We start from the raw sequence: 27,770 nt of genomic DNA, 5'->3' as shown, positions 1-27,770 counted from the left end.
AATTAATATTTTTATTTGGAACTACTAAACAACTAAAGACATATATATCAATCAATACTTAATCGGAAATCTTAGTAAGAATTTTTCCATTAGCTTTAGCTGAATCGAAAATTTGTTTCCATACTAAAGGAATTAATTCGAATTTGTTAGCTTTTTCAGAAATATCTTCTACAGTATAAGCATTTTCAGTAACTAATTTTTTTTCTTCGATTGCTTTTTCCAATACTTTAATAGCTTCAGGATATTCAGGAATATGATCATGAACAGTAAATCCAATAATATGAAGTCTACTACCAGTGATCACATTCCAATTTGGAAGGGAAGTACTTGCACGATCATTATATTGTGATACACTTCCACAAGAGGCAACTTTACCATAAGGATTCAATTGAGTAAGGACAAAATTTAAAATTTTCCCACCTACGTTATCGAAATAATAATCAGCCCCACCGTTTGAAGATACATAAGCAGATAATTGAGATTCAAAATCAGGATCATTATAATTGAATGCTTTATCAGCCCCAATACTTTCAACCCATTTGGTTTTAGAATCAGTACCAGTAATACCTACTACGGTTGAGATCCCAAACACATGTTTTGCTAATTGAACAGCTGTAGCACCAACTGCCCCTGTAGCAGCCGAAATGATAATTAAATTTTTGTTTGTGAAATTTTCACTATTTTTATCCGAACTAAATCCGAAAGTTTTCGTTAATCCAAAGTAAGCAGTAAGAGGAGCAATACCTAAGATTGAAGAATAATAAGTTAAAGGATATTTTGAAGCTTTATCAATTGGGAAATAAATCATAACTGGTATAGCATAATCTGACCAACTCCAAACTCCAGATACGATATCACCCTTTTTATATTTAGGATCTTTTGAATGTACGATTTCACCTAAACCACCAGCAACAACAGGAGATCCTGCAGGATAAGTTTGATTTTCAACTTTTTGAATAAGAAGTCTAGTATATGGATCATTTGAAAGATAAAGAGTTTTCACTAAGACTTGACCATCCTTTAAATCTTCTGGGTTAATGGTTGACTTTTTGATTTCAAAAGTTGAATCTGATTGATTCCACTCATAATTTGGTTCAGAGACTGGAGCAGTCTTGACAATGATTTCAGTTGATGCAATTGACATGATATGTTGAAGTTATAGGGTTCTAACAGAAGCCAATGAAGATAGATCGAATAAAATCATGTTGGTTATTGCTAGTGAGGGGGAAATTTGTCAGATATTTATAATAATTAGGCTTTTATAACTCGGGGATAACTTAGTCCGAAAATGGACACTATTTTTTTGTCTCTCATTTCTCACTTTGACAGTTAAAGTTTGCAGCCACCGTTTTTTTAATTTCCTATTACCTTCTCTTATTTAGTCATTAAGGTTAATGTTATTGTTGCTAAGACAAGCATGTGTTGGACGGTTCAAAGTTATAACCATAGTTCTAGGAATATACTGATAAATTTTGGTTCATTGATTTGTTTCGTTGGTTTAAAAATTTTATCTGACCTGAGCCACACTTTAATTGAACTTAATATAATGCTATATAAATGCTCGGTGATAAAACGAGAGAACAACGGGAAGTTCGATTGAAACTACAACAACAGAACCTTTACTGATATACCGTTGTGTTTACCTAATTTACATTAAACAGGGATATTTTTTTGAAACATTTATGATTGATTTAATATATTTGCTGATTTCCTGTTATCAGAGGGGATAGAAAGAAATTCAAAAAAAATCAAAAATTTTTTTTTTTTTTTTTCTCTCCTCTCTTTCTAGGATTCATCGCGAAATTTTAAATATTATGGGGACATTTGGAACCAATTTTTATATTTAATGTATATATTCACAATTCATCTTTTGAACTGTTCATAACTTCATAACTTCATAATTTCATTACTCATGATGCACAAGATACAAGAAATAATCAGTTAGATGCACGTTACACGTCATAAAATAATAAAATAATGGCAAATATGTCAAAATTTTTTTTCATACATGGTTCCGCCTCTCACATAAAAAAAAGAAAAAACTAGAAATATCAAAAAAACGTGACCGTCATCACACGACCACAAATGAGTCAAAAATTAAAGTCAAATTAAGCGCCCGTCAACGCATTGACAGAAAACTTGAAAATGAGACTTCAAAACTTCAAATCAGAAAGATAAGTGAAGAGATCAATCTATAGAAGAAAGTACATACTAAGATGGATTTTATGAAACCTGAGACTGTTCTCAATTTAGATAACATTCGACAAGCGTTGATTCGAATGGAAGATACGATTGTATTTGATTTAATTGAACGATCCCAATTTTATCTGTCACCATCGGTTTATGAGATTAATAAATTTAATATTGAAGGATTTAAAGGATCAAGTTTTTTAGATTGGTCATTAATTCAAATGGAAAAGGCTCATTCACAAATTAGAAGATATGAAGCACCTGATGAAAGTCCATTTTTTCCTGATCAAATTTTAAAACCAATTTTACCTCCTATAAAGTATCCCAAGATATTAGCTAAATATACGGATGAGATTAATGTTAATGAAGAGATTAAACAATTTTATGTGAATGAGATTGTTCCACAAGTTAGTTGTAAGATTGGAGAACAAGAAGAAAATTTAGGATCAGTTTCAACTTGTGATATTGAATGTTTACAAGCTATTTCAAGACGAATACATTTTGGGAAATTTGTAGCTGAAGTTAAATATCAAAGTGATAAATTAAATTATATTCGATTAATTAAATTAAAGGATGTTAAAGGAATTGAAGATTCTATAACTAATAGTGTGGTTGAAAATAAAATTTTAGAACGATTAATTATTAAGGGACAAAATTATGGGGTTGATCCATCATTAAAATATAGTCAAAATCCTCAAAGTAAAGTTAAACCAGAAGTAATTGCTAAATTATATAAGGATTATATTATACCATTAACTAAGAAGGTTGAGGTTGATTATTTATTGAGAAGATTAGAAGATGAAGATGAAGAATTGGTTAAATCTGTAGAAGTATAAGGTTACATAGAAACTAATATAATAATATAGACTAGTATTTTGAATAATTGTAGTGAGTAGTTGTGGTAGTAATTAATGGTGGTGGTCATGTATACCCACGAGAGTAAAGCTAATAATAATTAATGTGTGTAAGAATTAACAATTAAATTGACCCAATTGAGTAAATGGCAGTACTAAATAAGACTGAAAATTGAAATTAAAATTGACATATCATAAATGGATATGATATAGTTTGAATTAATGGAATATTACTTAATTGAGCCTAAATTTGCAATTCCATCCATAATCAGATATTAAACTATACAGAATTATCACATGCAAATTTGGGAATTTTTCACTCAACATTATTTTTATATTTGTTTACATTAACTTTTTCTTATCATAAAATGAAATAAAATAAATTTTACCCCATGTGGTTTTTATAATCAGTACGCGCACACTAAAACACACAACACAGTGGATCCTCCACTAGATAGTGAGAAATGACAATGATAATGATTTCTGTTTAGGGGCACAATGTTTTTTCTGACCCAGAGTTTTAGCCGTCGGCACACGAATTTCCCCCTAAATAGTTGTAGTAATAATAAATATTATTATTATTTTTAACAGCCACTCCCTCACTATTTGTTATCCATCAATCCATCGATTAGATTAATTATCACTACAAACATAAATTATTACAATATTACAAGTGACAATTACGTAGATGTAGCAATGTAAACAAACAATCGAACAAATGAATGATGGGTTAGAGGTGAAGTTCCATTTATAGAATCACAACATTACTACCCTTTTTTCTCCAAACTAAGCTGAATCAAATCAAATCAAGCCAAATCAAATAAACATTGTTTTAGGAAAAACGTTTTTATGGGTTGTAAAGAGGTTATGATGGTTTATAAACAGACAGACAGATCACTAAAATATAATATAATATAATTTACTATGCTATTTGCATCCTATTTCCCAGTTTAAAATGGATCCCACGTTTAACTTCTTGTTTCGTTATTTTTTCTTTTTTTGGATTATATTATCTTTTTTTTTTTGGTTTTTTTTTGCACTCGTGGGGGTGTAAAAATATGAATTGGTTAAAGCATTGGTGTATATTTTTACTGTCGTACTATTACAAAACACATAGTTAATTCAATTTTGTTGAATTATAGTTTGATTAAAACTATAAAGTGTGTGACCATGTAAAATATGTAGCTGTATTAAGCCATTCGTCCCACACTAAATATAAATTGTGATTTTATTTCAAGACGTGTCTTCTCTCTTGAGCCTTTTCGTCAAAGCTTAATTAAATCTCTGTTTAAATGTCAATGAAATTTTTCAACAATTTCTATTTATATAAATCAATATTTCTTTAGTTTTACCTCAATTCAATTTTATTTCAATTTCTCTTATTCTTCTTTTTACTTCTTCTTCTTCTTCTTCTTATTTCTTATACTTTCATTTTTCATTCTTTAAATCATCAACCTTCTAGTTTAGTCTTTCATTTCAATTCCCCCAAGAATTGAAATATCTACAAAGCTAACTTTCAACAAAAGAATTACCTCAGATTAGGTGTTTGAGATTCATCTCTCTTCATTACTATCTATCTGTTGTCTTTGTGTGTAATATTCAAGTCTACAACTACAAACCCATCTTCTATCCCTTTTCATTCAAGAGATTGCCCCCTGCCTCCCCACATTTAATTTCTGTTAGACCAAAAAATTCAAATTTTTGTGTGTAAGAGATCTTTGTCAATTTTTCAAATTAGCGTCAAGTACAGCCCAAAAAAAGACAGCACCAGACAGCTTTTTTTTTTTTACCCCCTGTGAGTGAATTTCCCTGTTCTTAAATTGTTATATTTTTTTTACAGCCAATTTTCATTTCCTAATTCCAAATCCCTTACACTTGTTCAATCAATCCAATTGAATCATGTCTGACTTATTAGTGGACTTGTTCCCAACTGATGTATCCAAAATCTACATTTTTACCTCCATTTCCGTGGTGTGTGGTATAATTTTTGTATCTGCTAAATTAAATCAAACCATTCACTCATTATTAGTATTTGCTTGGGCATGTTTTATTCAACCTTTAATTCAAAAGAAATCATCTGGTTTTGTTAAATCTAAAAATCAACAACAAAATTTAGAACAATTTTATAAAAATCAAGCTCATATTTATGATTCAACTAGAGAATTTCTTTTAAAAGGTAGAAAAGAATGTCTTAGATTAGCTTATTCTCATTTATCTAAAAAGAAAGATTTAGTTTGGATCGATGTTGGTGGTGGTACTGGTTCAAATATTGAATATATGAATGAAATCGCCTCTATTTCCAAGAATTTTAAAGCAGTTTATTTAGTTGATTTATCTCCTTCTTTATGTGAAGTAGCTCAAAAAAGAGTTGAAGCTCATGAATGGGATAATGTTCATGTTTTAGTAGCTGATGCTTGTGATTTTGAAATTGATTATAAATTTGCTGATTTAATTACTTTTAGTTATAGTTTATCCATGATTCCAACTTTTAATGCTGCCATTGATAATGCTGTTTCAAAATTAGATAAACAAGGTATTGTTGCTGCCGTTGATTTTGGTATTCAATCTGTTGATACTTCAATTGGTAGAATTAATACTTTAGGTGGTTTAATTGATAGAAATATTCCTTGGGTTTTAAGAAATTTTTGGAGAATTTGGTTTGAAGCTGATAAAGTTTATTTAGATTCTTCAAGAAGAAATTATTTAGAATATAAATTTGGTACCGTCAAATCTTTAAATACTTATAATAAGAGATTAGGTAGAATTCCTTATTATATTTGGATTGGTTGTGATAAATCAAAATCTTCCACTATTTTACATAGATTAAATTGTTTAGCTACTGAATCACCATATTTAGCTCCATCATCAACTCCAATTTCAAATTCTAAAAAAATTGCTATTTCAAAAGGTCATGAAGCTGCTTTATCAAATTTACAAAAAAATTTACCATTCCCATCAATTTATTATCAAAAAGAAATTTGGAGAGTTTATTATGATGATTTAAATCATCAATTTGAACAATTTAAAAATCAATATATTTATGCTTTTACTTGGGAAGATCCTCGTGAAGATAATAATATTTTGAAATTTAGTCCAAATGATACTGTTTTAGCCATTACTTCTGCTGGGGATAATATTTTAAGTTATGCTACTTTACCAGATCCACCAAAAAGAATTCATGCTGTTGATTTAAATCCTTGTCAAAATCATTTATTAGAATTAAAATTAGCTTCATTTAGATGTCTTTCTCATGAACAAATTTGGAAAATGTTTGGTGAAGGTAAAATTGATAATTTTAAAGATCTTTTAATTGATAAATTAAGTCCTCATATGTCTTCTAATGCTTTCCAATATTGGATGCAAAGAGGTGAAAAAACTTTTAAATTAGATGGTAAAGGTCTTTATGATACTGGTTCAACAAGATGGGCTTTAAGATTAGCTAAATATGTTTTCAAAATTTCCGGTGTTACTAAATATGTTAAAGATCTTTGTCATGCTCCAAATATGGATCAACAATTAAAAATTTGGAATGATAGTATTAAACCAGCTATTTTTAATCCAATTGTTGCTACTTTATTAGTGGGTAATCCATTATTCCTTTGGAAAGCTTTAGGTGTTCCAGCTAATCAAGCTGCTATGATGGGTAATTCAGTTATCAAATATGTTATTGATACTTTAGATCCATTATTAAAAAGATCATTAATCTCTAAGGATAATTATTTCTATTACTTATGTCTTATGGGTTATTATGCTTATGACAATTGTCCAGATTATTTAACTGTTAAAGGTTATAAGAGATTAACTACTCAAACCACCACTTTAAATAATGAAAGTCCAATTGATAATATTAGATTACATACTGATACTTTAAATGATGTGTTTGCCAGATTATCTAAAAAATCCATTACTATTGCTATTATTATGGATCATATGGATTGGTTTGATCCTCATGGAACTGATGAAATTAATGAAATCACTGCTTTAAAGAAATGTTTAGTTAATGGTGGTAGAGTTATGTTAAGATCTGCTTCAACTAATCCATGGTATATTAAATCATTTGAAAAATTAGGATTCAAATGTGAAGCTGCTGCTGTTAGAGTTAGTGGTGAATCAATTGATAGAATTAATATGTATGCTTCAACTTGGGTTTGTACTAAAGTTGATACCATTACTGAAGAAGATGAAGATGATGAAGAGGAAGAAACTGTTGATGCAAAAGCTCTTCCAATGCGTAGAAGAATGAGTAGTTTACACATTTAGGTTGAAACAAAGAAAGAAAAAGGTCATTCCATATCATATACAAATCAATAAAAGTTCCTTTCCCTTTTCACAAACCAACCAAGTTATAGAAATCCATTGATTGGATTTAAATCATGATGCCATTTTAATTTTTTTTTATTTTTATTTTTATTTTTTACACAATCAATCAAATCAAATCACATCCATCCATTCTATTTTTTTAAAAAGATTATTGCTACTACTACAACTACTAGCATTACAACTGTTATGTTATAAAAACAACTTAAAATTGCCCAAAAACAAAATTTGAACATATATTCCCTCCCCAATAAAATGAATTATTGTACTGTTATATATATATAAATAAAAATTTAGCTATTCAGTTGTCTATATTTACAATCCGTTCCCTTATATTTTTTTTTTTCTCCTTTTGTTTATTCAATTCTCATGATTAGAAACATATATATGATTAAACTTAGTATATATATTATATCGTACATACATAGATAACAACTACCTACTTATAATAAAAGTAAGAGTCTTATACGAAATTTAAGGAATAATCGATAATTGTCGTAAAGGTGGTTTTAACAACCAAGAGCACAAAGTTAAATTTGTGGTGAGTCGCAAAAATTCGATCTGACCAGAAAATTTGTAATTCGATTAGTAATTTTAAAAGTTGATATTTATAACAGCAACTAAGTTTTATCTTTCTTCTTTTTAAGTCAATTGTTATTGATTATCACTTATCAATTGTATATCCATCATCATGACTAAATCATTTGAGATTGTGTTTGCTGTTCCAATGGAATGTGAAGCTTGTGTGGAATCTGTTGGTAAAGCTTTAACCAATTTATCAGGGATTAATAAATATGATATTTCTCTTAAAGATAATACTGTTATAACTGATGGGATAATACCACCTAGTGAAATTGTTAGAGCCATTCAAGCTACTGGTAGAGATGCTATTATAAGAGGTACCGGTAGTGCCAATTCTGCTGCTGTTTGTATTTTAGAATCATTTGATGCTAAAGATATTAAACAACCAGTTAAAGGGTTAGCTCGTATAGTTAGTGTATCACCTCAAGATTTATTTATTGATTTGACTGTCAATGGCTTACCCAAAGGTGAATATTATCCTTCGATTCGTAGTTCAGGTAATTTATCAGAGGGAGCTTTATCAACTGGATCATTATATTATCAATTACAACCAGTTGAAATTGATCAACCATCAAATATTTATACTACCATCAATGCAATTGGCGCATCTATCACTATTGATGAAGAGAAGGAATCTAAATTATTTTCAGGTCAATCATTCCTTCATGCTAATTTAAGTATTGATGATTTAATTGGTAGATCCATTATTTTATCAAGATTAAAGGATAAAGTTACGTCTGATTCTTTATGTGGAGTTATTGCTAGATCAGCTGGTATTTGGGAAAATGATAAACAAGTATGTAGTTGTAGTGGTAAGACAGTTTGGCAAGAAAGATCTGATGCTCTTGCCAAGGGTATTTCTGTTTAATAGGATTAGTTTTAGACCAATAGTTTTGAATGTATGAAAGATTTTTATGTCATGTATTGTGCCCCATATTCCGATTATTGTCCAGGGCTCACTTTCAATTCAATCTTTCTATACTTACCCCTATATCTCTTGGTAAAAGTGAACAGACTGTGGCTAAGGCGGTAGTAGATTCCAAAGACTTTTCTATGAATACTGCCCAATACCCCCTTATATCTTATCAACATATCCGTATCTATCATACCGTCATAAATATAATTGACATTTGTTATGTCTTAAAATTTAAGACAAGACAAGACAAAAAAAATAATTAGCGAACTTTAACACAATTAAAAAAAAAAAAAATAAGATCAGTAATTTGTTTTGTTTGATCTTTACAACCAATCGAAAGTATTGATCTGAACTGGCCCATAAAGGAATATGTCACTGTCTCTAAAGTCATATATCTTTTCCTTATTGGACGATCAGATTGATTCCATCAGTCAAACCAAAACCATCAAGCTAAACAACATCCTAAACCATACAGGGAATGGTAACGATAACACAACAGGTTCTAGTGATAATAATAATGGTAAGGTTTCATTTTCATTTCTTGAAGTGATAGAAATCGTATATGAATTCTTATATTCTTTCAATCCGCCCTTTGAATGTGAAAGATTAAGTCTTCAGAATAATCATTTAACTGAACTCGCCTTGATTAATAGTACATCAGCTTCATTTTCATTCACATCTTCATTCACATCATTTTTATCCACCATTCGATATTTAGATTTACATAATAATCAAATCAGTCAGATCTCAGATGAGATCTATCATGAATTATCTCGACTTGAAATCTTTGATTTATCCAATAATAAATTAAATCATTTATCAAATTCAATCATTAATCTTCGAAATTTAAGAATTTTATCCATAAAAGATAATAAATTTAAAATCTTACCATCATGGCTAAGTGATATGAATAGTCTTAATTTGATTGAAATATTAGGAAATCCATTGGTTATACCTCCTACTGATTTAATTAAAAGTTTGAATTCAAATGCAAATGATTTGAAATTGTTTTTATCAACAAATAGAGAAACTATAGATTCAAAAGTTTATGAACAATTTTATAATACCTTATCAAGAACACGAAGTATATCAGATACCAAATCAAAAGCTTCAAGAGCTGCCAGAAGAATGGGGTTAATCATTAAGAAACCTCAAGATATAAATAATGAAGATGATGATGAAAATGGTGGCGTAACTACTACTTCAAATAATATAACTCCAATAGCATCCCATAATACTAGCACAGTCATTCCTGAAATTGAAACCAATGGTCATAGCAATAATGATATATCAAATATAACTTCAAGTTTAAATGATTTGATAGTACCGATGACTTCAACTTCTACATCTGTAATAGATTCAACCTTTTCGGCTGGAACTCCACCTTTCCTCACAGTTTCAACTACTACGGCCACCACAGTTCCAAACTCTCCCACTGTATCAACTTCAAAATCATCAGGTGGAGTTTCATCTAATCCAAATTCAAATACATCAACATTAAGTCGACCATCAAGTAGAAATCGATCAAGATCAAATACTCTCAAAGAAATTGATAAAATCTTGGAAAAAAATGAAAATGTTGATACTGAACATAAATCAGGAGCTTACTTTAGAAGATTATCTACTTTACAAGAAAACCCTGGATTGGAAGTTAAAGAAAATTCATCCCTTTCAACATCTCCAACTCAAAAAGTTATCACCAATAATAATAAAATTCATCATTTTAATAAAACAGATGAAATAAAACAAACTGCCATTCCTATTAGATTAGGATCGAATAACAATAGCTCACAAGAATCTTCCATAGCTACCGCTTCCCCTACTAAAGTTTCATTCACGTCTCCAAAAAGACATTCATCATCAGTTATAGTTAAAGTATCAAGAAAGATTTTGTTTTCATTTAGTGAGTTGCATTCATCAGTTAGAAGATTTACAGGATTCTGTAGTGATAAGAAAATAACTATGAAAATGGTATCTTATCTATACGCTACTAAATCAAATATCGATTCATTGGTGGAGAATCTTGAATTGATGGAAGAAAATAGTAATAATTTAGATCAAATTATAACTTGTTTACAAACTTGTATTGGGTCTTTCAAATTAATCATGAATTTGTTAAATGAGAATTTCGTTACTTTTGTAAATAAAATTGACGTTTGCTTTATTAGAATGCTTTATTTGACATTATATGGTTCATTGAATGAATTACTAAATGCTTATAAGATCTTAGTTCCTGAATTTAGTATTACATCTGAAGTGCAACCTATTAATGACGAAGAATATCAACAATATGAAAAGGAAAGATCTCAAATCCAAGATCACGAATATCACGAGTATCAAAAACAACAAGAAGAACAGTATCATGAAAGAGTTCTTTATCATCAAAGACAACTTGAACAAGAACAACAAGAATGGGAACGTCAACAACAAGAACAAGCATTTTATCAATCTAATGACCAAGAACAACACTATCAAGATCAGCCTGATAATGATCAACAAGAACAACCTCAAGATCAATTTCCAAGAGAACAAAATCAACACGATTCACAGGAACAAAGTCAAAGTCAACCACAGCCAGAAGAAGAAAAGGAGACTCCACCACAAGTTCCTCAGAAATTAACTATTAATACCAACTTCAGTCATGATGATGTGGATGAAAAATTGTATAGTACTGTTGAAATTGCAACCACAACAGCTCAAACTATTTTCAGTGAATTAAATAGAGCTATCAGTAAAAGTGCAATGGCTACTGCTACATCATCTAATCCAACCGTTAATCAAACTGTTGCTGCTAAAGTTAAAGAATTGACTAATGTTTGTTTATCCTCATTGGATGTTACTAAAAGATTAAGGACTAAATTAGTCAGTATTCGAAATAGTCCTTCCCAGAATACAAAGAAGTTATTTGGTGAAGATATTAATTCATTCATTAAAGCTATGATTCAAACTTTAGCTACAGTGAAGGGTATTGCTAAAGATTTACCTATCTTAGATGATATTCGTGATCTGATGTCCCATCTTACTAGAACTTGTAAGGAAGTTACTTATATGTTAGAATTATCTTCTTACAAAGGTTTGACAAACTCCAACGGAGACTATGCTGGTCCTCCACCATTATCAGCCATGCCAAGTGTATCCAATATCTTCACACCAGTATCACATACTGCTAGTCAAACTAATTCACTAAGTAACAATACTAATTCCCTGTCAGTTGTAAATCTAGCTCAATTGAGTAATAATTCATTGTTAGTGAATAGTGGTGGTCCAGCTCCAGTAAGAACCCCATTGGTTGCAACTTTGGGTCCTGCTGCACAAGCTATTATGCCTAGCAACACAATCAGTCATAATACCAACAGTCTTGAAAATGGTCCTGCATCAGCCGTCCATCAAACTAGCGGATTTAATAGCAGTCCCCTTGCTAGTCCAAATATTGGCGGTAATGGTCCAGTTACAGCTCCTCCGCAATCTAGTGGACAATTCTATGCTAGTCATGGAATGAATCCATTCGATGGTTTAATTATGGCTCAACGACAATCACAAGATGACCATAATGGTAATGATCATTAGCCATTAGATTAAATGTCAATATACATGTTTATATTGTTCCACTTTTTCACTGTAGAAATTTACATAACCCCACTGAGCTCGGAGGTGAATATCTCTTGGTTCGGTGTTTCCTTCAATTTACGTACATATTGGGCTATTGGCGGCTAAAATTCTTAAAAGAGTCTTCTCGTTTTTGTGCAGGAATCTTTAATTTTTTTTTGCTATTTTTTTTTATTAGAGATATGATTCATAGAGATTTTGACATCTTTGAAAGATTTGAATCTGTAGTTTGATTGACTTGTTAGAATGACGATAGAATTAGAAGAGCCACCACTCACTCACGATAACAATCAAGTCTTCAAAGACTTGTTTGCTGGTACCATGGGTGGTATTGCCCAAGTGTTAGTTGGACAACCATTTGATACTGTTAAAGTTAGATTACAATCAGCTCCAGAAGGTACTTATAATGGTGCTTTAGATGTTATAAAACAATTACTTAAAAATGAAGGACCAAGAGGTTTTTACAAAGGTACATTGACTCCATTGGTCGGTGTTGGTGCCTGTGTATCTGTTCAATTTTCAGTCAACGAATTCATGAAGAGATATTATGATAAGAAACTTGGAGGACAACCATTATCATTATTACAATTCTTCAATTGTGGTGCTGTTGCAGGTTTTGCCAATGGTTTCTTAGCTTCGCCAATTGAACATATTCGTATTCGTTTACAAACCCAAACCAGTACAAAAGCTTTTAATGGCCCAATAGATTGTTTCAGTAAGATTTATCAACAACAAGGTCTTTTCGGAGGTATTTATAAAGGTCTCATCCCCACGTTGTTCAGAGAAAGTGTTGGCTTAGGTATTTACTTTGCCACTTACGAAGCTTTAATCGCTAGAGATTTGGCTAAAGATAGATCATTAACTAGAGCTGATATTTCAAGTTTGAAATTATGTTTATATGGTGGTTTATCTGGTTATACTTTATGGATTGGTATTTATCCAGTTGATGTGATTAAATCCAAATTACAAACTGATTCTTTATCTAAACCTACATTTAAAGGATCACTCGATGTTATAAGATCTGTTTATGGTAGTTCTGGAATCAAAGGATTCTATAGAGGTTTCATTCCAACCATTTTAAGAGCTGCTCCTGCTAATGGAGCAACATTCGCAGTATTTGAAATAACTATGAGAATGTTAGGTTAATCCATTTTAATTCTCGTTGTAATCATTTGTACATATTCGAAATAGACTAATTTATATACTACATTTATAAAACTTCCTTCTAATATAATTTTCGTTATCATTAAAAATTCATTACTACCTCACAGAAAAAGTGAAATTGTTATATACATCATTATTCTCGTTTAACTAAATGCTGGTTATCTGGAGAGTGAAGCTCAAAATCATGACCATAACCATGAATATTGTTATCAATAGCATTATAGTTTTTAAATTGATCATCACCTTCTTCTTCTCCTTCATAATCTTGGGGTCGTATTATTTTAATGAATTCAATAAAATCCATCAAATATTCACCATTAAATTCATAAGAATCTGTACCAGATAATTCAACCTTCTCCAAATAACTCATTTCACTAGTAGAGTCAACTCTAGTAGCATCTTGTGGTGAAAGTTGTGATTCCAATTCATTATTGTTGCCCTGTTGCTTTTCTCTTTCAGCTTGCTCTCTAATCCTTTTATTAAAATCTTTATCAATTCTTAAATGTAAGCCTGGAATAAGGTCAATTATGTATAAGAAAACACAACTCATAATGAATGTGTACGATGATACCACCACACAACCAAGGGCTTGATACCCTAATTGAATCCAATGACCTTTGACCCAACCTCCACGGGAACTATAAAGATCATTGGCAAATATTCCAGTCATTAATGAACCAACTATACCAGCAACTCCATGAATAGCAAAGATATCAAGGGCATCATCAATTCTAAAAAAGTACTTTAATCTTGTTGAGAAATTACCAATAATAGCACCCACAAATCCAAAAACAATACTCTTCCACAACTCAGTTGGCGATGACACAAATCCACCTGCTGGAGTAATCACTACTAAACCAGCCATGACACCAGAAGAAAATGAAATCATCGAAACTTTTCTTCTCATTACAAAGTTAGACTTTGATTCATGTAAATGTTGATTAAGCAATACACCTGTTTGTGATATTTGAGGTGCTAAAGATGTGTGCGATGCAATAGCAGAAAGTTTTGCCTCATTAAGAGAATCATCCAATTCGGTGCCTTCAAGAGGTATCAACGAGAAATAATAATCAATGGCAGTCCAAACAATTCCACTAACACAAGCACATAATATAGTATTAACAAAGATATAAATCGAGTATTCGGAAAACTTGTAGTCACAACCTCCAATAAATCCAATCCATCCACAGGCTACCAAAAAGGTACCAATTACAATGTAACCAGTATTGATATTTCTATAGTTGTATAATAGTTTTGGATTTCTGGGTCCCAAGATATAAGAATAAGCTAAGCAAGTAAAACCGCTTACAACATGAATACAGTTACCACCTGCAAAATCAAGAACTGGTAATCTGTCTAAATTGACTGAAAGCCAACCATTTGCGTTCCAAAACCAATACGTAACAGGATTATAGATCATGCAAGACCAGAAAAAAAGAAATACCAACATTGGAAGAATTCTACCTCTTTCTGCAATACAACCTGGAAATGTTAATCCAACACAAATAATCTTAAACAAACTATTGAACAAAAAGTGATTTATGACCAATATATCACCTCTTGAAGTATTATACATTAATAAGGCATTGTCTCTCACGTTTCGCAATACAGTAAAGTCCAAATTCCCTATAAATCTATTAGAAGAACTTGAATAACATAATGAATAACTCCATATGAAATAATCAAGAAACACAAACGGAACCAACCACACTGGGAGTGCAAACATAGTCAAAGAAGATCTTCTTTGGGTTAAACCTGCGTAAAAATAAGCTATCCCAATGACACATAAGGGTAATAGCGCAGTGCAATATAGCATGTAAAGAGCATTTAAGCCAGTCTTGACGTCTATCAAGTCTATAATATCCTGAGCCATATTAATACCTCACCTTGTAATATAGTCTTATCTCATAAAAAGGTAATGTGGATGTTGTTGGTAAACAAGGAATTCAATTATTATAGATGAGATAGAAACAAGATTTAGCCAGATTTATTTCAATTGTTCCTACATCATTTAAAGATTTTTTTGAAAATCTTGCACAATCGGTTTTATCGAAATGCGTCTAACGGTGCCAGCAAAATTCTCTAAAGCACGTGCGGCAGACACTCGGAATTGAAAAATTTGCACCTAAATAGTTTTGATTTAGATTTAACTCAATTCTATCAAATTCTCGTTTTAATATGGCACAGTTAATGCAGACGTTATAATAAGTAGAATTCATGAAGGTTGCAAGATTGTAGCCATTGTCAATCATTTTATTAACTTCGTCGAATTCATAACTTAATTGAAAAGTTGAAGTATTGGATTGGTATGTATATGGAGCATTTGAAGTATGTACTATCAACGGTGGAAGAAAGTCATCATTGGTTGAAGAAAGATAATGATCAGCTGATACCACGCTTAAGGATATGTTTGAATTTAGGTTTAGATTAGGATAATCATTTCTAAGATCACATCCTAGAAATATTGGTCTTTGATTTAAACCATTTGCAATCACAACATCTGGTGTTGGGAAATATGGTAAAACTGATTTCACAACTTTTGTTGAATTATAACTTTTTGTGAAATTATTTAAATCAACACTTTCAGTAAGTGTAAAATAAGGTAGCAATATTTGTGAATTATTATTATGATACCTCTCAACCGTTGCTTGGATTGTAGTTCCATTTGGATAATTGTCCTTGTCAGCAGTCATGTCAAAGGATAAAATTAAATCAACTTCTCTAGAACGTCTAAGAAATGGATGCAATGGAATATTCTGTCCATCATCACCACCATCGACTAAGTAAATATCAGTACTTTCAGTCAATCTCATTCCTTTTGAAGTTCTACTTTTCAAACCGTAAAATGGATTCGGTGAGTATAAGGCATAATCAGGGTGAACTCTTGGATTATTCAAATCTTTGTATTGTGCACTTAATCCAAAAACTTTAAGAATTGCTTCTAAAGCTACTGTTGCATCCAGTTTCATATCGATCAAGAACTTGTAAAGATATACAAAAACATGATTAAACAACGAAGAACTAGTGCCTGTCACAAATGAAACACTATCAAACCCCGATATACATATTGAAATATTTTCATTTTCAGTTTTATGAATCGAGTAGCCCGCATTTAAACTTGAACCGAGATATTTAATAGGTATAAAAGCATTAAGATATGAATCCCAAGACCCGAACTCGTAAGGTGTAAATTCAAAAAGGTGGGAATCTTTACTGGATTCTGTAGTATGGGGACTTCTTTCTACTGAACAGATTATAGGAAACGGCTGTTGCCATTTTTGAAATGATGGCAATAATGTACCAGCGGATAAAGTAGCTCCTGGTGTTCGAGCAGTTGATGAAAATATTCTTCTAGCTAGGGCCCGACCCCAATAATCAGTTAACGAGATATGGAAACCAGCTTTTCTTTTATCCCGAACTTCTATCTGAAGTTCTTTGTAGTATGAAAATATTTCCTTTAAAGAGATATTTTTCACTACTTTAACTCCTTTAGTTGTGGTGTTATTCTTAGAGAATAGTGACTTAATTAGTGTGACGAAGTATGCTTCAATATTAGTAGAATTTCCCTTACTTTTAGATAACTCTTGAACTTCGTCTTCAGAATTCTGCGGCTTATCGCCTTTAACTGAATTTGTTTTAATTCCAAACCAGCCTAGAAATCCACTGATAAAATTTCCTTTAAAATCCTTTTCAATTTTAGGTTCGTTGGATGCATCAGTTACCTGCATGACAGGAGTGGTTTCTAAAGGTGGATCTATCACAATGTTGTTTTGAAAAGTTCCAGGATCAAAACTTGGAATACCCTCAAGTAATTGTTTATCCAAACTCCATCCTTTATTATCATCTTTAACCTTATAAATTGGTTGAAAATCCCCAATGAAATTACTCATAACCAACCACGACCCACCTGATATACCTCCTATATATGATGTGGCTTGTAATAGGCCACCCAAATTATCAGTTGCATTTGGTGTTCTCAAATCATATGCAGACAAAACACCAGCACTTAAGAGCATAGATCTGAATCCTCCTCCTGATACAGCAATTGCAATCTTGGTAGATTTATATTTCTTGCCTAAGAAAGTTTCAAAGTCAAATGATGGGATTCTATGACGTGAAAGTAAATCTCTAAGCTCTAATTCTGTTATTTGTGTTCGATTACTCATGTATAATCTTTCATCCTCTCCTAGTTGCTAAGAAAACACATGTTAGTATTTATGCCTTTTTTTTTATCTTTGCAGGGGTAACTCTTACATCATTTGCAATTCTAACTAAATTGCTGGATGGACAAAGTACAGTGTAAGGAGCATATGATAGATTCCAGAAATGTTGACCTCTGGTGGAGATAAAGTTCCCATTAGATCTAACTAAACTAGTTGTTGCAACAAAATATTTGAGCGGATCTTTTGGATTCGAAATATTCAAAGGGGTTTTTGAATCCATGCTTCTATCCATTCCTAAGCATTGCTCTAGCAAAAGCATGAAGCAGAGAGATAACCAATACATTGGAAATGATTGATTGATTAGATTAAAGGAAGATGGCTTCCACAAACTTCAAAATTGCAGTCAAAATTTAAAGAGAAACAGATTCATTTTTTAGTGAGAGAAAAATTTACAGTAACAATGAAAAGCAGTTATATAAAGTTAAAAGTGTGATCCATTTATTTTTTTATAAAACAATCTATAATATTAAACATAGAATAAACATTCAACTATGAAAACACTAATTAATAAGAATAATAATGAAAATAAAAAAAAGAGAGATTATGATATGTAAAAAAAGAGATATACAAGTGTGCTTTTTAGAAATCTAAATAACTAGATTTAGAAATCATCGTCATCTTCGGAGACGTAAGCATCACCTAATTCCTTCTTCTTCTTCATTCTTTCCTTCTTCTTTTTTCTTAATTCGGCAGAAGATAACTTCTTCTTCTTCTTAACAGCAGCAAGCTTGTTACCCATAGCATCGAATTTATCTTCTTCATCATCTTCTTTGTTTTCAATTCTTGGACCAGCACCTTGACCTTGGACCCAATTGTGACCAGATGGAGTCATTCTACCGTCAACGACAGCCCAAACTTCTTCAGTGATATCTTTGGTGAATTCGGCAGAGTGAGTAATAATAACAATACCACCAGCAAAAGCCTTCAAGGCCTTTGATAAAGCACCTAAGGAGTCACGATCTAAATAATTGGTTGGTTCATCTAAGACGATTAAATGAGGTCTTTGCCAAGTACAAGCAGCTAAGACTAATTTAACTTTTTGACCACCAGATAAACCTCTAATTCTAGAGTGGGAAACTAATTCAGCATCTAAACCTAACATAGCACAATGTTCTTCAATTTCCTTTCTGGTTAATGGTCTGAATTGACCTGAAGCTAAAGCTTCTTTCATATCAACTTCAGCAACTAATTTGGCGTGAGTTTCCATTAATTCACCTCTTGGTAACCAAGCGTTATCAACAGACATCATTGGAACCCATCTTTCATTCTTCATACCAATGTTTTCACCTAAAGACCAAGAACATTCATATTCGTAAGAGTTCTTGAACTTTCTTCTAGCGTGAATACCGACAACTCTTCTTGGAGTACCTTCAATCTTGAAGATCTTGTTCATATTTTGTTCATCTTCTTCATTGATTTGTCTAGAAGCTCTATCCATAGTTTCTCTATCTTCACCGGTTTGGAATCTCCATTGGATATATTCAGATGGAGTTTTGTCTAAATGGTTATCAATATGAGCGAAAGCATGTTGTTTAATGTAAGCAATACGAGCGTTTTCGTGAACGTAAACTTCACCAGTGGTTGGTAATAATTCACCGGTTAAAACATTAATTAAAGTAGATTTACCAGCACCATTTGGACCAATAACGGCAATTCTTGAGGATAAAGAACATTGGAAATTAATATCGGTAATTTGTGGTTTAGTAGTACCTGGATATTGGAAAGACATACCAGAAACCTTAACAATGGCTTTTTGTTTAGTCTTAACACCTTCTAAGAAACCTGGTTCTGGGAAACTGAATTCTAAATCAGAAGCACCTAATTCGTAATAAGATTGAGCAGATGGACATTTCTTAACGAATTCAGATAAGTTACCTTTATATTTTCTTAATTTGAAACCTTCATAATGGATAATATATTGGGTAACTTTATCTAAGAAACCGGAATCATGGGAAACAATAATGGAAGTAATACCACAAGTGTTTAAGTAGTTAACTAACCAAGCAACATTAACAGTATCTAAATGATTAGTTGGTTCATCTAATAATAAGATATCAGCGTTCTTTAAGACAGCTCTGGCTAAAGCTAATTTCATTTTCCAACCACCAGATAAAGATTGAATTGGCATACGGATCATGTCATCGGAGAAATTGAATTCGGTTAATTTAGCAACAACAGCTTCTTCGGTTAAACCAACTTCACCATCTTCAAGGACGAATTGAGCAACGGTGGTATCAGCATGAGTACCATCAATATCATGTTCAACATAAACAGTCTTACATTCTTTTTGAGTTGGGAAACCTTCAACTTGTCCATTAGCAATAGCTCTCATCAAGGTAGATTTACCAGCACCATTTGGACCACATAAACCATATCTTCTATTTCTCTTTAATCTAAATTGAGTCTTGTTTAATAAGATTTTAGCACCATAAGCTAATGAGAACTCACAGTTACATAAATCTTCACCTTCATCTTCTTCATCTTCAAAAGCTGGAGGTTCTGGAATGTTATCAATAGCTCTCTTTCTGAATTCTTCAATAAGTTCTTCAGCTTCTTTTTCATGTAAGAAAATAGTAGCGAATGGTAAAAGGTTTTGAATCCAAGAACCTGGGTGAATGTTTCTTTCATCAATTAAATCACCGGCAATAGCAGCAATATAAGTTAAAACAACATCAAATCTCTTGGCAATACTCTTACCTTCAAGTAAATTGGTGAATTCTTTTAAGGTAACTGGAATATCACCAGCAGTAGAGATTTCTGGGATAACATCACCAGCACCAATGTTACCAACTCTTCTTAAAGTAGTTAAAGCTCTGTTAGTAACTTCACGAGCTTCTGGATCAGCAATGTTAGCAAAGTTAACTTTTAAGGATGGTAATAATTTGTCTAAGAAAGGAGCAACAACTTGAGGATCATCGACTAACTTACACATGTTATCAACAATAACAGCAGCTTTACGTTTAACAGCAGTATCACGTTCAGCTAAACCTCTTGATAATAATGGAACCATAATAGATAAAGTAGCCATGGTAACTTCAGAAACAAAAGTAGTAGCACCTAATAAGTGAACGGTTTCAGAAACTTCAGTTGGTTTAGCAATACAAGCAATTAATTTTGGAATAAATTTTTCAATATCTTTGTTATCAATGGTATCAGTAGATTTAGTCATAGTAGCAGTGGCAGCATCTTTAACTTCTTTTTTGGTATCCCACATAGTTTCAGATAAAACTGGGATTAATTCCGGCATTCTTAAAGCAATTTGATCTTTAGCAGTATCAACTAATTGAGAAACAGCTTTTAAAACAGCAATTTTTTCAGTCCATTTGTTGGTGGTAGTTAAACTATCTAATAATTTTGGTAAGATAACTTTAACAGAGGTTGGAGTGATGGCAGAAGCAATGGCAATTAAAGCAGCAGAAGCAGCATCTTGAACTTCTTTTGTTTTATCACCAGCTTTAGCAGCAACATCTTGAACTAATTCAACAACATAAGGTTCAACTGATGGAGATAAAGCATTAGAAGAAGAAATATGAGCATAAGCATTTAAACCAGCAATGACAGCAGCAGTGTCTTTCTTGTTGTTAATTTCCTTCTTTAAATCTTCAAAGAATTCAACTGGAGCATCATGTTCAACAATTGATGAGTTTAAAAATGATGAAACATTAGCAGCAGCTTCATCCTTGTTATCAGCAACTTTTAATTTGCTCAATAACTCGGAAAGCACTTCAGTAGAGTATTTTGATTCACTGGCGGCAGACATTTTCCAATGTTAATTGACAAGGAAAAGAAAGGGAAAGAGAAATCAAAAGCAACAAGAAGAAGAAGATCTTAAAAGGAAAAAGTTTCGTTGTAAATATGTAAAATTTTTTTTGTAGGTGTTGGTTGGGTGGGCCACCTGTAATACAGCAGACAAAAAAATTTTTTTAAGCGTAATATTTTTTTTTAGGCACAAATTTTTTTTTTTTTCAATGATATCTCTTCTCAGGAAAAATGGCTGAAAAGGGTATGTGCGGCTCAAATATATTAATAACAGGAGTTAATAATAATAATAAAAAAAAGAAATTTTTCGTTGATGGTCATAATTATAGTTTCCGGGTAAATATGAGGATGGGTTAAGTATGAGCGTTGGGTATCAAAATTACTTAACAGATCAAGGGTTACCCGGAATTTCATCAATGGATAATAGACAATCATCCCATCATATATTTACGTGGTAACAATAATCAATTACTATGTTGATTGCTACATGGAACTGTAATATACTGGTGACCCACCTAAGATAGTTGGATATATGAATTGGGAATAAACAAAGTGTCAGATATAATATTTAACCTTGACTTTCAAGCACGTTTGACTATTAATCCTTTTTTGGCTTAATTAGGTTAAAATTAGACTCACCAAAGTACGGTATATAAAATGAGTTGGTCTGCATATAATGCCGCGGTATGGATGTCACATCTTAGTATTGAAATTTACAGCCAATTCATAATTAATCTACCCTATGGGTAATGGAATAACCTCAACTTGATTCATTCAATTGATCAGTTGTTTCAGTTGTATGGTGAATTGTAGATTGATCTAACCACCAATTGATCTTTTTGATTCCATGAATAGTAATGAAATCTTGTAAGCTATAGTATGGTATTTACCGTTACGTGTAACTATGTATCCCTCATACGAATTACTGGCCACTTCATCTGTTATGGATACAATTCCACTTATCTGACTTTCAATAACCATCTCATATGATTTGAATCATTTACATATGTTGGTATAATACATTCAACCCCTTTACATATTCCAACAATGTATTATCAGAATCATGTTTTATATACACTCTTGAACTGCTTACTCCAGAAATTAAACTCAAAAATTATTAATACTGAGTTGACAAATATCGAATTCATTTGCAATTCATCATCCTACACCATAAATTATCTAGATTCAAGTATCAATGTTGATAGATAAAGAAACTAAATATGATAGACAACTACGATTATGGGCATCAACTGGACAATCAAAGCTTGAAAACTCTCATATATGTTTAATAAATGCAACTGCAACTGGTTGTGAAATCATAAAGAATTTGGTTTTACCAGGTATAGGAGCTTTCACAATTATAGATGATAAGAAAGTAACCATCCTGGATTTATCAGGAAATTTCTTTTTAACTGATAGTGATATTGGTAAAGATCTAGCCACGGCTGCTAAAGAGAATCTTAACGAAATGAATTATGAAGTTAAAGGTTATGATATAATCAAATCAATTGATTCCATATTAAATAGTGAGGAAGACGACGATGTATCTCTTTGGGATACTTTCAATGTGGTGATTGTAAGTGATTACTGTTGTCAATTGGATAAATTGAAGCAATTATTATGGAATAAGAAAATCCCTTTATTGATAGTAAATACAATTGGATTCTATGGTTCATTGAATTTGATATCTCATGAAACAACCGTAATTGAAACTCATCAATCGAATAAATTATACGATTTAAGAATTGATAAACCGTGGCATGAATTAGCACAATTAGTCGAAAATACAGATTTAGATTCCTTCAATGATATAGATCATGCTCATGTCCCTTCAATAGTGATTCATATCAAAGCATTAAATGCTTGGAAGCGTGATCATGATAATAAACCTCCAAAGACAAGAGATGAGAGACTTGATTTCAAAAAGCATTATATAACGACTTTATCAAGAAATATTAACTTGGAAGGAAATTTCATAGAAGCACTTGATTCATTCCATAGAGCTTTAAGACCTACTGAAATTCCTTATTCCTTACAAGAATTATTCAACAATAATCAAATATTTGATGAAAATCTTAATTTATCCACTCCAATTTTCTGGATTTATATAAAAGCATTGAAAAACTTTGTTGATCAGAATGATGGTTTACTACCATTACCAGGTTCATTGCCTGATATGGAATCAGATACAGAAAGTTTCATTTCATTGAAATCAATTTATAGAGAAAAAGCCATTCAAGACCAAACTTTGTTTTATGAAGAAGTCATTAAAATGTTAAGATCTTTAGGAAGATACGATGATGAAATAAGTAAGGATTCAATCACAACATTCTGTAAAAATGCTCAATCATTACATGTGTCTTATGGATCTGACAAATTATATGATTCAAGTCTTCTCCAAGAATTATTATCGCCTAGTCCCGATCAGACTTTAGTGAATGTTTATTTCTCCATCCTTGCATTTAACACCTTTATAACGGAGTTTGGTAAACTGCCATCTGCAACAAATATCGAAGATTTCACAAAGATTTTTAAGAATTCATTTGGCATTAAAGAAGATGCACTTTCTTCTTCTCTAAAGGAAACTATTCAGGAGTTATTGGCTCATAGTAGTCGTAGTTATCATAACTTGAGTAGTTTGATGGGTGGGATCGCCAGTCAAGAGGTTCTTAAATTAACTACAGCTCAATATATTCCTCTTGATAATGTATTTGTATTTGATGGAATTCATTCCCTGAGTAATAAATGGAAAATAAATTCATGAATATAGATCTATATATGCTTCAATATAATTATTTTCTTACAAATCGTCAAAAGAACCTTGCACAGCGGAGACCTTTTTCTTTTTATTAGTCTTGACCACTTCTTTCCAATCTTCTTGTGCTTGTTCATCACCAGAAGATTCTTCATTGATTTGTTTTTCGATAGCTTCTCTCTTTCTTTTCATCTTTTCTCTTCTTTCTTGTTTAGATTCTTTGGTTTCAGTTTTACTCGACCATGCTTCATTTTTAATCTTAAATTCTTTTCTCTTTTTAGCATCTTGAATCTTCTTTAACTTTTCAGCTTCTAAATTCTCAAGACGTGCTTTTTCTTTAAGTGGATCAGCATAAGCAAACTTATCCATATCAATAACTTCCCCCAACCAAGCATCTTCAGGCATTTCTTCATTCGGTATGAATTTGGATTCTGGCATCTTAGGTAATCTTAATAATCCATACATCTTGGCTAATGGTATATATGGTAAGTTTTGATATCTGAATATAGAAGATGCAATGTGCTTGGTATAATATCTCACAAATCCAACATATGATTTGATAGCTAATTCATGACGAGATCTATCTTGTAATACATACTGTCTGAATCGTTTTTGAAAGTCTTCATGATATTTAGTTGAAATAGGAGGTAAGGACATTTCCTTCATCATTATACCTTTAACTTCCATGAATCCTGCGTATTCTTCTTCTCTGGAATCTATATTTAACATGACAATAGCTTGTCCCACTTTGTTGGCTCTTCCTGTTCTACCACATCTATGTAAGAACACATCTGGATCAGTTGGGGGATCAATCTGTATAACTAAATCAACATCAGGAATATCTATACCTCTAGCAGCCACATCGGTAGTCATTAAGACAAATTTCTTTAATGAAGCATCTCCATCTGAAAAACTTTGAATTGCTCTTAATCTAGCTTTGGTCGACAATTGTCCATGCAAGGATACAAATTTAACATGATCATCATCTCCTCCTTTACTCACTAATCTCTCAAACATATTATAAAAGTATTTAACTCCTGTACAAGTTGGGAAATAAACAATACATTTCTTAAATTTGTAATCATCTAATAATTTAATCAAAGTTGTAAGTTTATGTTCTGGATTTATAGGTAAGTAAGATATAGTTAATGAGCTTGGAGCTGAATTATGGGCTGATTTTGATTTAACAGCTACTCTGACTGGATTATTCATACCGGTTCTGAAAATAGTATCACCTGCTGATGATATAGTGGCCGAAAATAAACCAGTACGACGTTGTTTAGGTAATCTCTTCAAGATATTGGTGATATCCTTTTCAAATGAAAAATCTAATAATTTATCAGCTTCATCTAAAATCGCTATTTCCACTGAAGTCGTCTTCACATAATTTGATGATAAGAAATCTAACATTCTACCGGGAGTCGCTATCAAAATCTGAGGTCTATTGTTTAAAAAGTTATCAATATCTTCTCTCACTCCAGATAATGAACCAACTAAGAGCTGGGTCTTGATAGGTTCTTTGTCTTCTGGTAAATATTCCAAGACTGAATTGAATACAGATTGAATTTGACTAGCTAATTCTCTGGTTGGTGACAATATTATAGCTAACATATGACCTCGTTTAACTTTCTCTGGAGTTCCTTCTTCTTCATTCACCGAATATAAACGTTCTGATACCTTTTGTAATACCGGCATAGCAAATGCTAAAGTCTTTCCTGAACCTGTCACGGCTTCTACTACCACATCTTTATTCCCACTAAGTAACGGTATAGTAGATGCTTGAACTGGAGTCATGGTTGGATATCCCATAGACCGTATAGCTTCTTGTAACCAAGGATTTAATTCATATTTCAAGTTGTCCCATGATAAGGAACCTTTCTTAGTCTCCATTTCTATCAAGATGTTCTTTTGGGTAGTTATAGAAAGTAGATCACTAAGTCTATATGAATTTGTATTTGGCTCCAAATTTTTTTCTGATATGCGTTACAAAAAAAAAATCTGGGATGAGTATCGATACACAAAATTTTGTACTGTAAATACTTCTATGCTAAGTCTACGGTATCCACTTGGTAGGATAGTCTTTCAAAGAGCTTTTAGTTGTATCGGTGGCCTTAGGATGAGTGAATCCAATTTACCTGTTGAATATGAAAAATGGACCAAGAAAAAGTTAATTGATAAAATACGACAATTAGAGTCAAAATCAACTATAAATGGAGATTCTCCAACTCCAGAAGTTGGAGCTCCACTAGCTAAGAAAGCAAAGAAAAGAGTGTTTGATATCAATAAGCATCCAAAGAGATTTGTCGCTTTGAAATTTGCTTATTTGGGATGGAACTATAATGGGTTGGCTTATCAATATGAAGAGACTCCATTACCTACCGTTGAAGAAACTATACTTCAAGCTTTAGCAACAGCAAAGTTAATAGCAGGACCTAATCCAGAATCCTGTAAATTCAGTAGATGTGGAAGAACTGATAAAGGTGTTAGTGCTATGAATCAAGTCATTTCAATTGATCTTAGATCAGCATTAACTGAAGAAGAACAAAAATTAAAGGAAAATGATCATAAAGAAATCAAATATCTTTCAATAATAAATTCTATATTACCAGCTGATATCCGAGTTAACGCTATTTGTTTAAGACCTCCAGAAAACTTTGATGCCAGATTCAGTTGTTCTTATAGACATTATCGTTATCTTTTTAAGAAGATGGATTTAGATATCGATTTAATGAATGAAGCAGCCAACAAGTATGAAGGTGTTCATGATTTCCGTAATTTCTGCAAGCTTGATGGATCCAAACAGATCACCAATTTTACCAGATTAATTCATAGTGCTAAGATTATTCATTTACAAGATGATATTTACGCATTCGACTTAAAAGGGTCAGCATTTCTTTGGCATCAAGTCCGTTGCATGGTGGCTATTTTATTCTTGGTTGCTCAAAAGTTAGAGAAACCTGCTATAATTGATGATTTAATGAACGTTGAAATGTTTCCAACTAAACCAGTTTACGAAATGGCCCATGACGTTCCATTGATATTGTATGATTGTGCATATCCTGAAATGGAATGGTCAACTCCAAATGAAATAGAAGATATTCAAAAGTTTTTCAAACATTTTAGTATGTTTAAGGGAATTCTTACTGATTATCAGTTAAAAACTCATATTACTGGTATAATGAGTGGATTAGTATTGAAAGACTCTGATAAAATTGTTAATAAAACTGGAGGTAATATCAATCTTGGTAATGGTACTGGAAGAAATTATAACAAGTACGTTCCTCTTCATGATAGAGATGTTGGAGAATCATTTGAGATTGTTAATGCCAGACATAAAGAAAAGAAAAAGCGTAGAATAGAGGCTAGAGAAGAAGATTGTAAATAGAAAAAAACCTGTATTAATA

At 31.8% G+C, this 27,770-nt stretch overlaps 12 protein-coding genes across 12 annotated transcripts; 7 read left to right on the top strand and 5 right to left on the bottom strand. All coding sequences in view use genetic code 12, as the record gives it.

Moving 5' to 3' along the window:
* Positions 1-58: 58 nt before the first annotated feature.
* Positions 59-1,144, bottom strand: DFJ63DRAFT_334117 (MDR family NADP-dependent oxidoreductase; the record flags this gene model as incomplete). Its single annotated transcript, XM_064907977.1, has 1 exon — positions 59-1,144. The coding sequence occupies one exon, from the start codon at positions 1,142-1,144 to the stop codon at positions 59-61; it is 1,086 nt and encodes a 361-aa protein (XP_064763863.1).
* Positions 1,145-2,216: 1,072 nt separating this feature from the next.
* Positions 2,217-3,026, top strand: ARO7 (chorismate mutase; the record flags this gene model as incomplete). Its single annotated transcript, XM_064905860.1, has 1 exon — positions 2,217-3,026. The coding sequence occupies one exon, from the start codon at positions 2,217-2,219 to the stop codon at positions 3,024-3,026; it is 810 nt and encodes a 269-aa protein (XP_064763862.1).
* Positions 3,027-4,943: 1,917 nt separating this feature from the next.
* On the top strand, positions 4,944-7,304 carry BTA1 (Bta1p; the record flags this gene model as incomplete). Its single annotated transcript, XM_064907406.1, has 1 exon — positions 4,944-7,304. The coding sequence occupies one exon, from the start codon at positions 4,944-4,946 to the stop codon at positions 7,302-7,304; it is 2,361 nt and encodes a 786-aa protein (XP_064763861.1).
* A 748-nt stretch (positions 7,305-8,052) lies between these two features.
* On the top strand, positions 8,053-8,811 carry CCS1 (copper chaperone; the record flags this gene model as incomplete). The annotated part of the gene is made up of 1 exon (XM_064905859.1): positions 8,053-8,811. The coding sequence occupies one exon, from the start codon at positions 8,053-8,055 to the stop codon at positions 8,809-8,811; it is 759 nt and encodes a 252-aa protein (XP_064763860.1).
* Positions 8,812-9,019: 208 nt separating this feature from the next.
* SOG2 (Sog2p) lies at positions 9,020-12,568 on the top strand. Its single transcript, XM_064909130.1, has one exon. The coding sequence runs from the start codon at positions 9,229-9,231 to the stop codon at positions 12,424-12,426; it is 3,198 nt and encodes a 1,065-aa protein (XP_064763859.1). The 5' UTR covers positions 9,020-9,228; the 3' UTR covers positions 12,427-12,568.
* A 143-nt stretch (positions 12,569-12,711) lies between these two features.
* On the top strand, positions 12,712-13,611 carry YMC1 (organic acid transporter; the record flags this gene model as incomplete). Its single annotated transcript, XM_064905858.1, has 1 exon — positions 12,712-13,611. The coding sequence occupies one exon, from the start codon at positions 12,712-12,714 to the stop codon at positions 13,609-13,611; it is 900 nt and encodes a 299-aa protein (XP_064763858.1).
* A 151-nt stretch (positions 13,612-13,762) lies between these two features.
* Positions 13,763-15,502, bottom strand: DFJ63DRAFT_311852 (uncharacterized protein; the record flags this gene model as incomplete). The annotated part of the gene is made up of 1 exon (XM_064905857.1): positions 13,763-15,502. The coding sequence occupies one exon, from the start codon at positions 15,500-15,502 to the stop codon at positions 13,763-13,765; it is 1,740 nt and encodes a 579-aa protein (XP_064763857.1).
* Positions 15,503-15,689: 187 nt separating this feature from the next.
* Positions 15,690-17,795, bottom strand: SPO1 (putative carboxylic ester hydrolase; the record flags this gene model as incomplete). The annotated part of the gene is made up of 1 exon (XM_064907405.1): positions 15,690-17,795. The coding sequence occupies one exon, from the start codon at positions 17,793-17,795 to the stop codon at positions 15,690-15,692; it is 2,106 nt and encodes a 701-aa protein (XP_064763856.1).
* A 658-nt stretch (positions 17,796-18,453) lies between these two features.
* Positions 18,454-21,612, bottom strand: CEF3 (translation elongation factor EF-3; the record flags this gene model as incomplete). Its single annotated transcript, XM_064907976.1, has 1 exon — positions 18,454-21,612. The coding sequence occupies one exon, from the start codon at positions 21,610-21,612 to the stop codon at positions 18,454-18,456; it is 3,159 nt and encodes a 1,052-aa protein (XP_064763855.1).
* A 1,194-nt stretch (positions 21,613-22,806) lies between these two features.
* On the top strand, positions 22,807-24,375 carry DFJ63DRAFT_284307 (uncharacterized protein; the record flags this gene model as incomplete). The annotated part of the gene is made up of 1 exon (XM_064904788.1): positions 22,807-24,375. One exon carries the CDS (start codon positions 22,807-22,809, stop codon positions 24,373-24,375), a length of 1,569 nt encoding a protein of 522 aa, XP_064763854.1.
* Positions 24,376-24,411: 36 nt separating this feature from the next.
* Positions 24,412-26,256, bottom strand: SPB4 (putative ATP-dependent RNA helicase; the record flags this gene model as incomplete). The annotated part of the gene is made up of 1 exon (XM_064904758.1): positions 24,412-26,256. The coding sequence occupies one exon, from the start codon at positions 26,254-26,256 to the stop codon at positions 24,412-24,414; it is 1,845 nt and encodes a 614-aa protein (XP_064763853.1).
* Positions 26,257-26,410: 154 nt separating this feature from the next.
* DFJ63DRAFT_311847 (pseudouridine synthase) lies at positions 26,411-27,751 on the top strand (the record flags this gene model as incomplete). Its single annotated transcript, XM_064905856.1, has 1 exon — positions 26,411-27,751. The coding sequence occupies one exon, from the start codon at positions 26,411-26,413 to the stop codon at positions 27,749-27,751; it is 1,341 nt and encodes a 446-aa protein (XP_064763852.1).
* Positions 27,752-27,770: the final 19 nt, after the last annotated feature.

Source organism: Scheffersomyces coipomensis (genome assembly GCF_036884675.1).
Source record: "Scheffersomyces coipomensis strain NRRL Y-17651 chromosome Unknown DFJ63scaffold_2, whole genome shotgun sequence".
Classification (NCBI taxonomy): Eukaryota; Fungi; Ascomycota; class Pichiomycetes; order Serinales; family Debaryomycetaceae; genus Scheffersomyces; species Scheffersomyces coipomensis.
The sequence above is the reverse complement of the archived record's forward strand: the minus strand, read 5'-3'. Positions and strand labels throughout refer to the sequence as shown.